General features: G+C 35.6%; 1 protein-coding gene across 1 annotated transcript in view; it reads left to right on the top strand.

The window, feature by feature from the left end:
- Positions 1-17,101, top strand: part of LOC111159969 (SRY-box 5) — a 521,422-nt gene that overhangs the window by 170,509 nt on the left and 333,812 nt on the right. The window contains exon 2 of the mRNA XM_022522689.1: positions 5,089-5,320. Within this exon, the coding sequence (XP_022378397.1) occupies positions 5,090-5,320 (231 nt within the window). The 5' untranslated portion in view covers position 5,089. The remainder of the gene's footprint in view (positions 1-5,088; positions 5,321-17,101) is intronic.

The following is a 17,101-nucleotide window of genomic DNA, read 5'->3' as shown; positions in this document are numbered from 1 at the left end:
ATACTCGCAGGTTTCAGGGATCACAATTGGCACATCTTGAGTGGGGAGCATTATTCTGACCAGTGCAAATGGCTTGCAACCTTGACTGTGCATTAGAATCATCTGGGAGCTTTAAAAAATTCTGATTCTCCATCTCCACTCCAGAGCCAATAACATTAGAATGTCTGGCAGTGGGACTCAGGCTGCAGTATCTTTTTAAACCTTTCCATGTAATTCTAGTTTGCAGCCAAAGTTGAGAATTGGTGGTTTAGTTTATGTTGCAGTCTCATACCATTTACCCTACCCCTGAGTTTGCTGTGCATGTCTGAGTACAAGCAGGGACATCCTACATACAGAGCGACAACAGTGCACACAGAGAACCCTTAGCCAATCATCACGGACTCCAGGAGTTTTAAATTACTTTCACATGTAGACTAAGTGGCCTGATTGCACAGATTGCTACAAGGACGAGTAAGGGAGAAGTCACTGCATGTAAAAACGTTGCCACTTATAAGGGAGGCTGTTTCTTATCTATTCCATGCATATAACTCAGCAAGTCCAGAAATGGTATAGACTCAAGCTAGGATTTAGTCCATATTCCTCGATGTCCTTTTTTTCCCATGTCAGCTTGAAACTTAAATTTACATTGTACTTTCTAAGACTGTTTCTGCATCTTTACTTGCATCAGTTCCTGCATGAAATTACCTCTCCATTTTTCCCAGTTTCCATTTGACCTTCTTTTCCCCCCCCAAAATCCACTTGATCAGCCATTCCTGGAAATAGTCCAGGATCCCCTGGTCCCCAGGAAGCCCTCAGTTTGCTCAGCTGTAAGGCCAGTCATTTGGCCCTTAACCTGAACTGTCCTTCATTATTATTTCTCCAAGTCTTCTCAACCAGTGCATAAGCTTTTTAATGCAGAGAACTTGAATCACACGTTTTTATTCCCATTAGATAAGTGTCTTACACATAGTAAGTGATCAGTAAATGGTTGTTGATGATTTAAATGGTTGTTGATGACTTATCAAATTAGATGTGGTTTTGCCCTGAAATTAGACATCAGTTCTTTCAAGATTTTCTTGTCTACACACAAAACTGAGTTAAAGATTCTATTATATCATCATAGCTCCTCAGGTTAGTTTCACACTGGAGTAGATTTGTCGGTTTCGTGTCATAGTCTTTGAAGTCTGAGTTTTATTCATTGGCAAGTCTAGCACCTACCACAGGAATGACAAAAATCATCTCTACATGAGCACATGAGCACATGCTGCAGCCTAGATCCTTAGATTATTTCAAGGTAACCTTGCACTTCAACACAGCATGTCATGTAAGCAAGTGCAGGAATTGGAACCCGACATATCCAAGATAAACGATAAATGGAAAGTTGCTGTGATTTCTTTTTATTATTATTATTATATACCTTCCTATATTATTTGTTCTTTTTTTCAAGAAGATATAGCAACTGTTAATATGCAAGGGCAAAACAGAATTTCAACATACATAAAGCAAACTTTGACAGAAAGTAGAAACAAATAATTCCAATGGTAGAACATTTTTCAGTAGTAAGAAATTTTTTTAATGCAAATCAAAATATGTCTCAAAACATGAAAAGGAAAGCAAAATATTCCAAAACCTATGGGATGCAGCAAAAACAGATGTTAGAGTGAAATTTTTGCTATAAATGCTTGTCTTAAGAAAACATTTCAAATAAACAACTTAACATTATGTCACAAGGAACTAGAAAAAGAAGAAACTTAGCTGAAATATAGTAGAGGAAGAAAATAACAAAGAAAAATCAGAAACAAATAAAATAGAGACCAGAATAAATAATAATGTAACACTGAAAGCACTATGTTGTTGTTGTTGTTTTTCATGAATGAGACTTCTTCTGTCCAAAATGAAATGGTTTGGTAGGTGAACAAAAACTCAAGAATTAACATTATTGGTAATTTGTTATCCATATTTTTATTTTTTATTTTTATTTTTTAAAGATTTTGTTTATTTATTTGACAGACAGAGATCACAAGTAGGCAGAGAGGCAGGCAGAGAGAGAGAGAGAGGAGGAAGCAGGCTCCTTGCTGAGCAGAGAGCCCGACATGGGGCTCTATCCCAGGACCCTGGGATCATGACCTTAGCCGAGGGCAGAGGCTTTAACCTACTGAGCCACCCAGGCACCCCTGTTATCCATATTTTTAGAAGTACTATGAGTCAGACTAAATATCAAGCTGATTGATAGCTCTCTACATAATTTAAGTATTTGCCTTTTTTTCTGATTTAGTAGCCTATTTTTGAACTATGAGCATTTTTATTGCAAAATATTTTTTAACCTCTAAGACCTCTTTTACCTGAATTGTATAAAAATATTCTCAACTCTGGCACATTAAGAACATTCTGTAAGTGTCTGAAAATGGAATTGAAATAATCATGAAATATGTAATTGTTTAGGATCAGGTGCCTTCTGGTATCACGACTTTTCATGTTTATGCTTTTTGCTCCATAGAACGATATATATAGAAAGAGACAGTGGCATAGAAAGATAATTTAGATATTGAAATGACTAGATCTTTTGAGAAGAGTAGCCGTGTGTTAGCTATTTACCACATCTACCTTCTGTCTACTTTTGGACTTTCAGTTTTCATAATCATTATTAATAATAATATTAATACAGTAAAAATCAGCCAAAAAGTCATGCTTTCTATGAAGGTCTTAGAACTGCATTGACTTGGGAAAGGCCAGCTGATCTAGCTTTCTGCTTTAATAACCCAGGGACTAGCTTTTGCCAACAGCCTGGAGTTTTTGGACAGTAAGAGACTTAATGTACATAAGACTGAGGGAGACACCGGAATACCAATTAATTAATTTCACCAACAGTGATAATGCCTACATAGACCATAAATACTATGGCTTGTATAATAAATGCATAATCTCTTTGTAGTCAAAGTACATATAAAACAAGAAATAATTAAAAGTCCTTTTATTGATTTACTCTGATAAATCACAAAGGCCTTAAATATTTTAAATCTGTTCCATCAGCCCATTCTGTGCATGGCAGTCAGAAGTTTGCTTGGAGAGCATGAAAGCAGAGTTGTAGAAATTAATATTGCTAGTGTGTAGTGTTATTACCTATAGCTTAATTTTCCCACTTGGTGATAGATGTGGTGTTGCCGATGAGACTAGGACTATTACAGCTCCAACCTCTTACTTCCTTTCTCCATACTTATGAGTATACTTGGAGTAAACCTCATGAGATCTGAAAAAGTGAAGATACTGAAATGTGATGGCCCCGTCTACTTCTCCTTTAGATGGTGTTTACTTGGTAGCCACCAGTATTTCCTCCTCTTTGATTGTTCTTTAGCTAATCAAGACTACCTGCTATTAGTATTTCTTTGCTAATAGATCTGATTAGTTTATTGTTAAGTATTACTGGCCAAGGATCATTTTTCTTATCAGGACATTTTGTATATCATGTTGATTTTACGGCTTAACTCTTAGAAAGTAACCTCTCCTCATCTTGGAATTTTCTGGTTTGGTTTGTTTGTTTTGTGGGGCAGGTGAGATAACACTGTAGTTTTAAAGCAAACAGCATCTTTTGTTTACTGAGAGTCTGCTCTGTGCTAACTGCTCTACAAGTCATTTCTCATACGGCACACAGTTTATTCTCAAAGAGCATTCCAAGTGGGTACTACATTTTCCTTTATAGAGGAGTAAACTGAGATAGAGTAAAGCTAAGTCTCACAGCTAGAAAGGAGCAGAATCAGTATGTGAATCTATGTTTGTCTGATTCCAAAGCCCTTATTTTTTTTCTACTGTGCTATTATATCTGAAAAAAGTATCTTCAGTGCTTGAATGCACTGTTCTTTTGAAACCTTTCACAGTAGGAATAGTATTATTCAGCAATGATTAGAGACATCTCTTTAGTAGTAAATTTCAAATTTAAAAATCAGTGATATATCTGAAGGAAGTGGTGGGACCCTTAGTACTGTCTTACCTCCTCTCCCACTGGTCTAGAATAAGAATGGATGATTCTGTAAACATTCTTTGTTTGTCGGGCAAAAATAACAACTTTCCCAAGGTCAGATCAAGTTGCAAATACAAAGAGTTTTTTTAATTAAAAATTTTAACTCTATACTACTTCTATGTGAAACTTGTAGTGAAAGGAAAGGGAACTCTCTATTTAACTAAGAATATTTGCCACATATTTTTAACTTATAATAGTATTCTTAGACTCAAATACCAAAAAAAAGTGTTTAATTTTTAAGTGTCTAAGTGCATTTCCTTATAGGCATTAGCTCATCAAAACATAACACCTTCCTTTGATTTTTTCCCTCTAACTTAGGTATTCTAAGGGGCAAATAAGCCTGAGAATCCACATCTAAATCCTTCATAGAATTGTGGAAATGAAAACTGAATTATATTTATATTTTCACTCTTTTTTTTAAAACCACTTTGCATGGTTGATATTAGAAATGAATGGGGAGGTGAGGAAAGAAAAATTCTCAAGTGTTTCAAGATTCACAGCAATTGTAAAATTTATTCAATTCTCAATAAGCTTTAAGCAAATACTGAACTTTTGGTCATGGAGTCTGTGGTTTCTTTATAACCAATACTTCTACAATTCATAATAATCATACTTTTAATAAATTGCACATTCATTTTAATGGCAATCATTTATTTATTTTTGTTTATTTTTTGATGAAAGAAATTTTAGTTCTTTCCCTTCTTTTAACTGCCAACAGTATTTGTTATTCATAGATGTTCTGTCTTCAATAAGGTCTATCAAAGTGTAAAACTAGTTGGGTATTTTTCTTCTCTTTAAAATGGAATGGTCTTTCATTATGCAGTGTTCTTAGGTGAATTCTCTTGTTTAAGAAGCCAGAATACAAGAGAGTGCTATATTAGAGCATTATTCTCACAACAAACAAGCACTGTTCTGTTGCTACCTGCTTGGCCATTGTTTCTGATTGTGAGCGCTTTGCAGTGGTATTTGGATGGTTTCCTGCTCTCTGCCAGCACAAAAAGGCATTTCTGTTACAATGGCCCCTAACCACACAATGACGGCATTAAGGATTTATGTGGAGGTTTCATTATTTTCTCCTCTTTTGTTCCTTCCAGGATGTCTTCCAAGCGACCAGCCTCTCCGTATGGGGAAGCAGATGGAGAGGTAGCCATGGTGACAAGCAGACAGAAAGTGGAAGAAGAGGAGAGTGACGGGCTCCCAGCCTTTCACCTTCCCTTGCATGTGAGTTTTCCCAACAAGCCTCACTCTGAGGAATTTCAGCCAGTTTCTCTGCTGACGCAAGAGACTTGTGGCCATAGGACTCCCACTTCTCAGCACAATACAATGGTAGGTTTCTCATGGTCTCTTGTGCCTATACTTACTCTTTGACCAGTCTACTCCTCTAACAGTTTGGCTTCAATCCTTTGCTTTATAATTATCATCTACTTAACAGCCAGACACAAGATTCACTCCTAACATCTTAGAATGCCTTGCAAGTAAATTGATTCCAGTAGGAAGTACATGATATGCTATTTTTTCCCCCAAGAATTTTACTTTTGAGACACAATTTAATTAGGAGAAAACACGTATACATATAAGAATAATGTTCAAGTACCGCATTTAAAGTTTGTCAGCATGACAGTTGGATGTCGTAGTATTTCTAATAAGAGGTTTTTCCAGGTACATTTACAACGTATTTTGGACATCTCCACCATGATAAATCATTTTCAATTTTCTGCTTTGCCCAGATTGGATTCCAGTATTCCTTTACAGTACTGGGAATATTATAGGAGAACGTATTTCATAGAAACTATAGTTTTTTAATGTGACTGCAATACTTTCTAAATCAGTCTCATTCATATTGTTGTTTTGATAATTCGCTAATTACCTGGTACCTCCAATTCCAGAATTTGCTTCTCAGGATTATTTATCTGCCCCTTCATCTTGGGGTCTGGATCATTGTCATTGCAGAAGATTAGGAAACTGTGGTTTCACGGATGAGGGGGAAGAAGGCAGCATAGCATCTTCAACTGAAGCTTAAAAGTGCGCACATGCACACACACACATACACACTCACTCACTCACTCACCAGTAAGGCTTTTAGGTCCTCCTTAGGAACTTACGTACACAGAATTAGCACGTTGGCAAAGTACTGGACACTTAGCTGCCAGTAAAGCCAGGCTCGCCTTTTCAACATGGCTGCTTGGGTAGATGTCATGGTTTTGTGACCTTCTGCTCTTCTACGTCAAGGACGGGAGGGCGGGCATTAATTGGAAGCAGATTACACCAGCAAAACTGTTTCCTCATACCATCTCATAGTTTTTGAAGATGACTCTGATTCTGTGAAAGGCTTTTTTTTTGCTTTCTCTAGAAAATTATTACATATCATAAATGTGCTTGGTATTGAAATATGCCCACTTATTTATGTTATTGCATTACTGTATGTAGAATTAAATCAAGAAGAAGAATCAGATATCTCCTAATAACTGTGAAATGGATGCTACTTTTTGTCACTCAGATTAGATTTAAATACTCTTTCAATATTTTAAGCCTCATAGGTCAAAATTTCACTGGTGGATTACTTTGTGCCAAGATTTTCCCCCCAAGGATAGTATTTCGGCTAACACCATCTAAAACTTATATAGATGTGGCATTTTAATCACATTACGTGTATTAACTCATGTAACCTTCACAATAATATGGTGACATGTTATTATTAGTCTCATTTTATAAATGAGGAAACTGAGGCACACAGAGGTTAAGTAGTTTGCTTCAGATCACACTGATACAGAGGAGAGCCAGTGTTGTTTACCCAGACATTCTGGCTTTGGAGTCCGTGCTTATAAACATAAGCTCTTCACAAGAGCACATGCATATTTTATTGTCTGATTATTACTTTGTTGGCAAGCTAAATCGTACTATCCATAATTCCTGATTTATTTTTTCTCTACTGTGAGTTTATATTAGTTATGTGCAGTGATACAACTTTTGGGGCTCCGCTCATGAAGGTTAAACTAGGAAAAGAAAGGTGGAAAATGGTAGCACACAGTTCAACAAGGTAAGGAGATTGTGCTCTCCATTTGGCATTGCGTCACTGCTAATGCCTTTTCTCTCTCAGTATTTTGACCGTTGGCTTCTCTGAGTGAGTGCTTCTTAGTTTGGTTTTCCTGTGACACTACTCTAAGCATAAACACACAAATTTGAAGGAGTGAATATAAACAGTTATAACCAGAAGCATGCCGTAAAAATAAAGGAGAGATTATTTTAAGTATACTCAAGGATGGGTATAAGAAAAGTATATTAAATTATGTTCTGTAGTTGGAATGTGGGGATCCTGTGATGCAGGATGTTAGTGAAAAGGAAACCGGCTTGTAAGGAAGAATTCAGTTCAACTAGATACAAACTGTGAATTACCTACTTTGGACCAAGTTTTTTGTTGTTATTGTCGGGCACTGTGGAAATCGATTTGAACAAAACACAACTCCTCCTCTCAAGCAACTTCACCTAGAGCTCACCTAGAGCAGCACCTGAGCCAGGGTCTATGAGAGCTCCTGAAAATAATTGGAGAATTCTGTATTATGCATACATGTGAGTAAGATTATGGTTCTCATCAGATTCTCAGACATATTTCGGGATACTAAAATGGTTTAAGTACATTTTAGTGACATGCTGACACTTTCTCTTATATGTGTCCAGTTTGTTTCTAAATATGTTCCTGCCTAAAATGTTTCATTCCATCAATTTTTCATCTCTTGGGTAGACAGTTGGAAAAATCTCTCATATGATCTCAGATTTTTAGCCTCTCCTCTTTTGGGTTTTCCTTCCAATATCCACTAGACTTGTTTCCCTCACAATTGAGTTGAATTGTTTACCTCACTTTGGGAACTGTGTGTCCTTGTTCTTATAGGACTTAGTCTAAAACTCTTTGTCTTAGCATAAAACTCTGTATAGAGTAGCACCAAACTATGGCTTTGGTCTTTTCTCTTGTCATTTCTCACTGTGGACCCATTATTCTTGTCAGGCCGAGTATTTTGTGCATGTTCAGAAATACACCAGGTGACCTCGGATGACACAGGTTTATTCTTTCTATCTAGAAAATGTTCTCTTTTCATATTTTACCTTCCTGGTGAATTGCATATAATTATATATAACTATATTATGTGATATATTAATATAGAATATTAATATATAATCACTATATATTAATATATAATTAATATAGAATATATAAAATATATTTGTGTATCTGATACTTAGCATATAATAGACAATGTATGATTACTGAATAATGGCAGAATTCATATGGATGATTAATTGTAAATATGTTTTGGGCAAGGTTGTTACGACTATTCATGGTGAATGTACTTATTTTCTAGAAATTTAAGAAGTAGAATGTACTAATGTAATGAATACAGAAAGCGGAAAGTATGTCTAATAGCCCTGATATATTCACCTGTTAAGCTCTTTGATATATTTTGTTCATTTATCAAAATGATTGAATATATTTATCGAATTGTTATTCAACACAAGTTATTATACTTTTTCTGGATAGTAGGCCATTGTAATAGTCACTTAACAGAAACTTTTATTTCAGTAGGAAAATATATTTTCTTTCTTTTTTTTTTTTTTTTTCTGTTCAGTATCTTTGAAAACAGACACAATGTTTCATGGTCTCTATATCATAGAGTTCAATTTAAGGAAAAAAAAAAAAACAGGTTTCCAGATTTCGTTGCCTATTTATATGTGACATTCATACTCCATTCTTAAATTAAAAAAGGAATGAGAGGTCCACATTTTATATTGCCAATATAGTTTAGAGACAAAGTATAACTGATGAGTAATCCCTGTAAGGCTGGCTCAAAGTTAGAGAGATGCTCTCAGTGTAACATTTAAGTTGGGAAAATATTTTCTGAGGATAAAAGTTCTGTACACTTCACAACTGTTGCCGTATAAAGATCTTGAGGAATTGGGGTTGTTTGTTCATATGCAGGGTATGCAGGTATTTGGAACTGGGTCAGATGAAGATGTAATTCTTCCCTTCTGAAGTTTGTTTAGTGCCTGAATATTTTGGTGAAATAAATTAAGTGCCTTACTAAAAACAACTTCCATCAGCTATGCTGATATGAATACTATAATTCTATCTATTCTTGGAATGCTTTACTCAACTGTTCAGGGTGCATTATAGGTCAACTGTCTTAAGCTATTTATTTTTTAAAAATTGTAAGATTTCTAGCCAATGTAAGATTGAGACATAGATAGCTTAAGCATGAAAAAGACTGATTCTGTGGTTTCCTTCTGTGAAGCTCTCATAATCTTGCCAAGCATTAATGGCAAATTTTGATTCCCATGTAATCTTCAAAAAGGGGAAAGACAAGGTTGTAAAGTTTGGTTTTGACATGAGTGGAAAGGCAGTTTGGGGCTTTATTTTTATGGAAGATCAGATCTACCCATCCTGTCCCCTTCTTCACTTCTCCCCCTTTTAAAACATGGGTTTGGAGACTGTCACTTTAGAGTTTCAGAGGCAAGCAAGAATCACTATAATTTCTGGCTCATTTTTAATAATAGTTCTGATACAAACGAATTTATTTCATGATGCAAAGAACTATTGAGAACATATCTTCATGTCAATCAATGTGATTATATATGAGCACTAGAAAGGAATAGAATGAGTATGAGGAGAAATCAAGTGGCAGCATGAGAGGCAGCCAAGGGACTCTGTGGTCGCCATTTTGGTGCTTATTTTCTGTCTGGTTGCGTACTACTTCTGCTAGCTGGATTGTTGTTTTAGTGTCAAATGTGATGTGAAATGAAAGGCTTGACCACCTGTGGTTACTGAATAGTCAATTGTCTCTTTCTTCTTACTTTTTTTTTTTTTTTTTTTTACAGAAGGTATAGTCTTATCTTAGCCAAACTCTCTTTTGACTTCTTAAAATCCGTCTACGGCCATACCACCCTGAACGCGCCCGATCTCGTCTGACTTCTTAAAATCCTCTTGAGTTGAATGAATTGTTTTATGTAACTATAGGATGGCTCCCTCTTAACACTGATTTTTAAAATATATAATTATTTATTTTAACAGTACAGTATTTTTATTAAAAAATAACTTGAGTTGCTCACTTTATAGATAACTAAATTTCATATGAAATGAAGACTGTGTTTGTGTATAGTTTTTTAACATTTAAAGATCCATTGGATTTGGAAACAATTTTTAATATGTTTTAGTATCTCATTTAATGTTCATATTGATAATCTTTTCCTGGAATTGTTTAAAAAAAAAAAACTCTGGATACATAGTGTTTGGGGCTTAATAATTTGATTTATCTTAATGTAAATGTGTTTAAACATTGCAGAGACACTAGTTATCATAAAGCAACACTCAGTATGAGTCAGTTTCTTCTTGATGTCCATCAAAAGAAGACAAAGGTGTCTTTTTAAAATTGGATCTCCTGTAGAAGTAGGGCATATAGCTGGGAATCAAGTATAACAATAGCAAGTCTCTGAGGTATAAAATCCAGCCTTATACAGTGAAGGAATTCATAGAATGCATGTCAGAGAGAGGCTTTTACTTGCTCAGGTTCACTGTCAACTCCTGGGATTCTTTATTTACCCCAAATAATTTTAATTGTTATATTATAGTTGTGTCTTGAAATATTATTTATATAAACTTTGCTTATAACCTAATAGTTATTAGTAATGTATTTTCAATGTTTGACTAGGATAATGTTACGTATAAAGTACTATTCAGATAATATGCAAAAGAAAAGAGAAAAATGCATGTGTTATTTAAAAATAAGTCACAGAATAGGACCTTAATTATGGTATGGTGAAGATTCCTATTTCTATATAGGAGTTTTTTATAGGCTTTTAAATTTCTGGTTACCTTTATACATCAAACTTAGCATAAGTTATTGTGATGGTATAATGCCTACTGTTGTTAACACCAGTGTGGTTATTGTGCCAGTTCTAATAATGAGAATTTCATTGTTTAGGGAGAGCAGTCTCCTACACTCTAGACAAAAGTGTAATTACTTTTGAACGATGTGGAATGTGCTCAGTTTAATAGCCTGGAGAATAGATTCAGAAAGATTCAGATAAAGTAAGCTTGGAAGCCATATGTGCAGTGTGGCAGTATAAAATTATGATAGTAGGCTGTGTAATTCTCTACACACATCCCCGATTTCACATAGTTTATCTATAAACTGTTGTTTCTGTAAGAGATAGGTTTGCTTATCTGAACAAGGCCAATTCAATTGAAACAAGGTGAAAATGGTGACAAGTTTATATTTGTTTTTTATGGTAAATTGATGTTTATCATACAATGAAATTACATTGTTACAAACATTATTCTGTAAATGGTGTCAGAAAATACCACAAGAGGCTGTTTATCTAGATATAACCCAAGGCTTGTATTTGAATGTAAGTGGTTCAATCTTTATACTTGCATTGTTTCTGAAAATTACCCCCAGGGCTAGCAGGAATGAGGACATGTGAAAAACAATCGGTTGGGGTTCATCAAAGCCCCTGGATAAGTTGTGCAATAGTTCATGTTGTCCTGTTGCCTTATAATCCCATTCCTTCTGCTTGGGGGAGGGTTGAATATTAAGTGGAGAAAACCGTGATTCGTATGATGTCCATATATTTGAAGTACTACTGTTGAGTTTAAAGTTAACCGGGACTTGAGAAATTAGGAAATGTACTCTCCCATGGTAAGGAAGAATGTGCTACGTGGGAGTTGTGAGCTAGTTCAGGATATTTGATGAGGGTCTACCGTTAGTATCCCCACAAAGTGCTATGCAGTGACAGGTAAATAAACAAGACCTTTCTAATGCTGTGGTAATGAGGGGGGAGATGTGTTTGCTTAAGAAGATTTGGCCTATGGGGTACCTGGGTGGCTCAGTGGGTTAAGCCTCTGCCTTTGGCTCAGGTTATGATCTCGGGGTCCTGGGATCGAGCCCCGCATTGGGCTGTCCGCTCAGCGGAGATCCTGCTTCCCCCCTCTCTCTCTACCTGCCTCTCTGCCTACTTGTGATCTCTCTCTCTGTGTCTAATAAATAAATAAAATCTTAAAAAAAAAAAAAAGGAAGATTTGGCCTAATGAATTTGATGTCTTTCATTTAATAGGGAGTGTTGTGGAAAGATTCAGCTCAAATACATACAATTCAGCAGAGATAGAGAAATGAGTAAGAACTCTTCCTTCTTATAACTTTTTGTATAGTATGAAGACAAGACGAGCACAAAATCATCATAATTTTATATAAAATATTAGAACCCTGATACAGGCTAACCAAGTGCTAAGGAGATTCACAATTGAACGATAGCTCATTTGTGAGTATCAAGAATAGATTAATTTGAAATTGCTTCCACAAAAAAATTGGATTCCAAGATACTAAAAATATATAGACACATTGGATCAATTATCATTATACAAGGTCTTCAGTTTCTACTTGAGCGTAATTTTCTTTTGAAACATTTTTTTCCCAGAAAAAATAACAAAAAAGAAAAGAGAAAGTTAAAAAAAAAAAACACAAAAACCAAAAACCCAAAACCAAAAACTGGAGACAAAGCATACCGTAAGGTTCTTATTATAAAATATGGAGAAATTAGTGAAATACATGTCTCATATTCACAAGAATACAAACACCTAGTTTAGTTATTTGGGTTTTAAATGTTTCCTTTCTTTATCTGGGTGACCACCTTGAATGAAGTGGAAAGAATGATGAAATACTTGGCTAGGATATTGGAAATAGCAAGGACATGAAGAGGCAGTGCTGGAAACTTACTCGAATGGTGTTCCTGATTTTGTGGAATGGATAGGTGTCCGCCTTTATCTCATTTGCTATTCTCGGACCTGTGTAATAGAATCATTTGTATTTGGGAGTTAAAAATAATGCAGAGTTTGGGGGCTAACCTTCATTTTGTATCTTCGATATTTTGTTTTTAATTCTCCCTCATTTTCTTCCTTTGATTCTTTTCCTTGTTTGCTCCTTTTTTACCTCTCTTTCAGTTTGCTTCTATCAGAAAACATTCTTAATGGGTTCTCTTGTGGATCTCAATGGAGCCATTATCAGGAAGGAAGACAGCATTGGAGAATTAGCACCATTGTGCTCTGATATATACTTCCTTCTTATTTACATATATTGCCTCTTGGGGGCTTGCCAAACTTCCTGCAGTCAGCCTAGGTTTCTCTTACTGTATGCAATTAATAAAGGTCAATTGGTTCTATGACATCATTTTCACTGATTTTTAGTTAGTTCTTCACAAAACTATGTGGCATATTTATTCAGTTTATTCAGAAATCATATTCTTTTACTTTTCTTTCATGATCCAGCATTGATAGTAAATTATGATTTTATATTTAATGTACTTATTTAATGTACTTACTGGGGGAAAAAGAGGACTAAGAACTCTATATTGGTCCTGAAATTATGTTTGAAACTGTGCATATCATTGACTCCAAGTGTCTGGGACTTAGTGCTTTACTGGATACTTTATGGTCTTTCGGTGCCTGTTAGTAGCTTTTATATTTTAAATTATTTGACAGCTTCTGTCACTGTTTTCAATCAGTTCTTGATTATTTCCTTAACTTAGTTATTGTTTTTTGGTCTTCATATTTCTTTCCTAAAGTTGAGATTTTATAGTGATTGGTAAAAAGTAAGGATAGAAGAATGGAGATTATTCACATAACTAGAAAGGAATTTTGATGGTGCTATCAGTGTATTAACTTAATATGAGTGATAATAGTGACAAGTTTGTCATAATTTCTTATTTTATAATTTCAAAGGGCCATCACCTAAGGGAATCCAAAAGAAATAAGAATTTTGTGGTTTTGGTGCCTGAATTCTAGGGATTAGAATGAAATCTACAAGTCTAGGTAACTCAGTTGCCAATGTGACCTCAAAATATTTCAACTAATAACACCATATTCCCTCTTGGCTATATCAGTTAGATACAACTACCCATACCGTACCTAAAAAGAAAGAAATTATCTTTGTATAGCAAACACTGGCACTTAATTTGGATCTTAAGAAAGTGAAGTCATAAAAATAATGTAAGGACGTATTGGGTTTTCATTCTAATTTCTTTTCCTCACATATTTTGGCAATTAGACTCATATCCCTTTCTCTTTCAGAAGTATAGATAAGCCCAAATACCTAGATTTGGAGGGGTGGGTTAAGTTTTTTAAAAAAATAGAGTGGAATTCAATAGTACAGACAGTCTAATCAGAGGATGGGGGGAGCAATTTCAAGAGAAATGATTCCCTAAGAAATGTCAATCTGAATTCGAAATGAACACTATTTGTGCCACATTAGGTGCATTTAAAAGCATTAAGTGCATTTAAATTCTTTACTTCCTCCACAAGGTAGGAGATGTCCATAATTTGTACTGGCATTAAAGCTGTCGTTAAAACTGAATTCATGAAGTATTTTAATAGGTAGCCAGTTTTGATCATTTTGTGCCCCGCCCTTTTTTTTAGAAAGTAAATTTTATGTTTTTCTTTGCTGTCCGGAGGAGAAAGCTTGAAAGTTCTTTGTTACTTGAAGCGGCATATAAATGTAAAGCTAACTTAAATTTACAGTTGTTATCAGTTCCTTTGGTTATATATCTTCTTTATACAAAGGCAAAATGCTTTTTTTTTTTTTAAATTTCCCAGAGCCCATTTTTAGGAATGATCCGTGTGAGCAGATCAGGTGTGAATGTAAGGAGAGCAGCCTTGGGCAGCTCTGTGACACTGACATCACGTGATAAAGTAAATGAACACAAGTGACTGGATTTTGTGTCTTATTTAGTCAAGGCTGCTTCTGTGGCAGCAGAGCAAACAATGTTATCATTATATAGAGAAGCCGTGTTTACTCCGGTGTCTCTTCTTACCTCTTAAAAATCCAGCCTGTCTCTAGATAAAACAGTTAATCTTGTTGGTCGATAACCCTAAATGAGAGAATAATATTCTAAGAGTGAATAAAAAATTTTAGATGGAGGTAAGATATTAAAAAAGGAGCTTAACTGCAAAGGTACCATTAAGGAGCTTTTTTATCTAGGAATGAATATACTATACATACCATGTAAAAAGTCCACATCTATATTAATGAGTAACAAAAAACAGGTTATAATAACTTATAGCGTGTGTATACTTAATAATGTGCTAAGTCTGGTAAGCATCTCTGCTTCCAATACTAGACCCTTCCCTCTGTGTAAACATCTATGGCGTAGCAGAGGGGGGGATTGTTGGGTTGTTACCAGGCTCCCTCTTTGGACTTTGCGGCAGTGGCTGGCATGCTTTGCACACTAGGGACACAGGAGTCAGAGAACATGCTTCTTGTGTATCTGAGATTTTGATTTCCCCAGGGTCATCACTAGCATAGAAAAAGCAACTTTGAAAGTCATGTGTGAATATGTCTTATAGCCTATCTACAGTCTGATAGTTGCAATCCAAATATGGAAGAGTTCAAATAGTGCTCTTTAGAATGTGATCGCTAATAATTAAAAACAGGAATGTGTAATATTTCAGTCTTTTCTATGTACCAGCCACCCTCCATTTTTGTTATCTCAGCCAATTTGATGCCAACCCAGTGAGTTCGACAAAGGTTATTATCCCCAGTTTACGGACAGAAAACAGTCTTGGATAAAGTAATTTGCCTAATGAGTAAGTTGTAGAGTTTGGATTCATGACTTTGGGACCCAAGCCCTTAATAACTGTGCTTACTGCCTCTCCACTCCACACACATTAAAATTGTTTTTATAGTGTATTTGAATAAATCAGAATAAATAATTTTTTTTAAGATTGTTGATTGATTTGTCAGAGAGAGGGAGCACAAGCAGGGGGAGCAGCAGGCAGAGGGAGAAGCAAACTCCCCACTGAGCAGGGAGCCCAATGAGGGACTCGAGCCCAGGACCCTGGGATCATGACCTGAGCCAAAGGCAGACACCTAACCGACTGAGCCACCCAGGCATCCCAGGAATAAATAATTTTAAAATGTCTTTAGAAATACATGTGGGTGGATGGAACTAGAGGGTAGTATGCTTAGCGAAATAAGTCAGTCAGAGAAAGACAACTATCATATGATCTCCCTGATATGAGGAAGTGGAGATGCAACGTGGGGGTTTGGGGGGCAGGAAAAGAATAAATGAAACATGATGGGCTCGGGAGGGAGACAAACCATAAGAGACTCTTAATGTCACAAAACAAACTCAGGGTGGCTGGAGGGAGGGGGTTAGGGAGACGGTGGTGGGGTTATAGGCAGTGGGGAGGATATGTGCTATGTGCTATGGTGAGTGTGTGTAAACCTGGTGATTCACAAATCTGTACCCCTGGGGCTAATAATACATTATATGTTTATAAAAAAATAAAATAAATTAATAAAAAATAAATAAAAATTAAAAAAAAGAAAAGAAATACATCTGGGAAATTCAGACAGAACAATTGTTGCTTGACTATTATACCTTACCTCAGAGACAACTTGATTTTTTTTTTTTAATCTTTTTATCTGGCTTCAAATGGACCAAGAGATTTAACTATTTCAGAATTGGTACTAGAAGTTCTGCATAGGCTGGTGGGAAATATATGGGATTTTAAAAGATAACTTGCTCAACCTTTCATATAAAGATTAGTATCAATTTCTGGTCTCGCTGTTACACTATTGGCAGAGCATAGTGGTTCATCACATGGCACTAGTGACAGAATTACTGTGTAAATTCCAAATTCTGCTGTTTAATATTTTATGGCACTTAGCAATTATGGAACTTTTCTGTACCTTATTTTTACCATCTGTAAAATGGGTTTTAGTTAGGATAATATCTAACTGAGAGAATGTTAATGTTTAAAGGAGTCAGTACACATAAAGCACACTGGGGCCTGGAATATAGCAGGAACTTAGTAAATATTAGTTATCAGTCAAATGAGTGCCTAAAGACATATTTAAGTTCTATGATCTAGGAGAAGAATGGTGCATTGTATTAAATGTCAGATGCTTTCATTTCTTTTTTTTTTTTTAAAGATTTTATTTATTTATTTGTCAGAGAGAGAGAGGGGGAGAGAGAGCAAGCACAGGCAGACAGAATGGCAGGCAGAGGCAGAGGGAGAAGGAGGCTCCCCGATGAGCAAGGAGCCCGATGTGGGACTCGATCCCAGGA

The sequence above is a fragment of the Enhydra lutris genome, unplaced genomic scaffold (assembly GCF_002288905.1).
Source record: "Enhydra lutris kenyoni isolate GAN:26980312 unplaced genomic scaffold, ASM228890v2 scaffoldscaffold72, whole genome shotgun sequence".
Lineage (NCBI taxonomy): Eukaryota > Metazoa > Chordata > Mammalia > Carnivora > Mustelidae > Enhydra > Enhydra lutris.
Note: the sequence above shows the minus strand (reverse complement) of the source record. Positions and strands in the feature narration are given on the sequence as shown.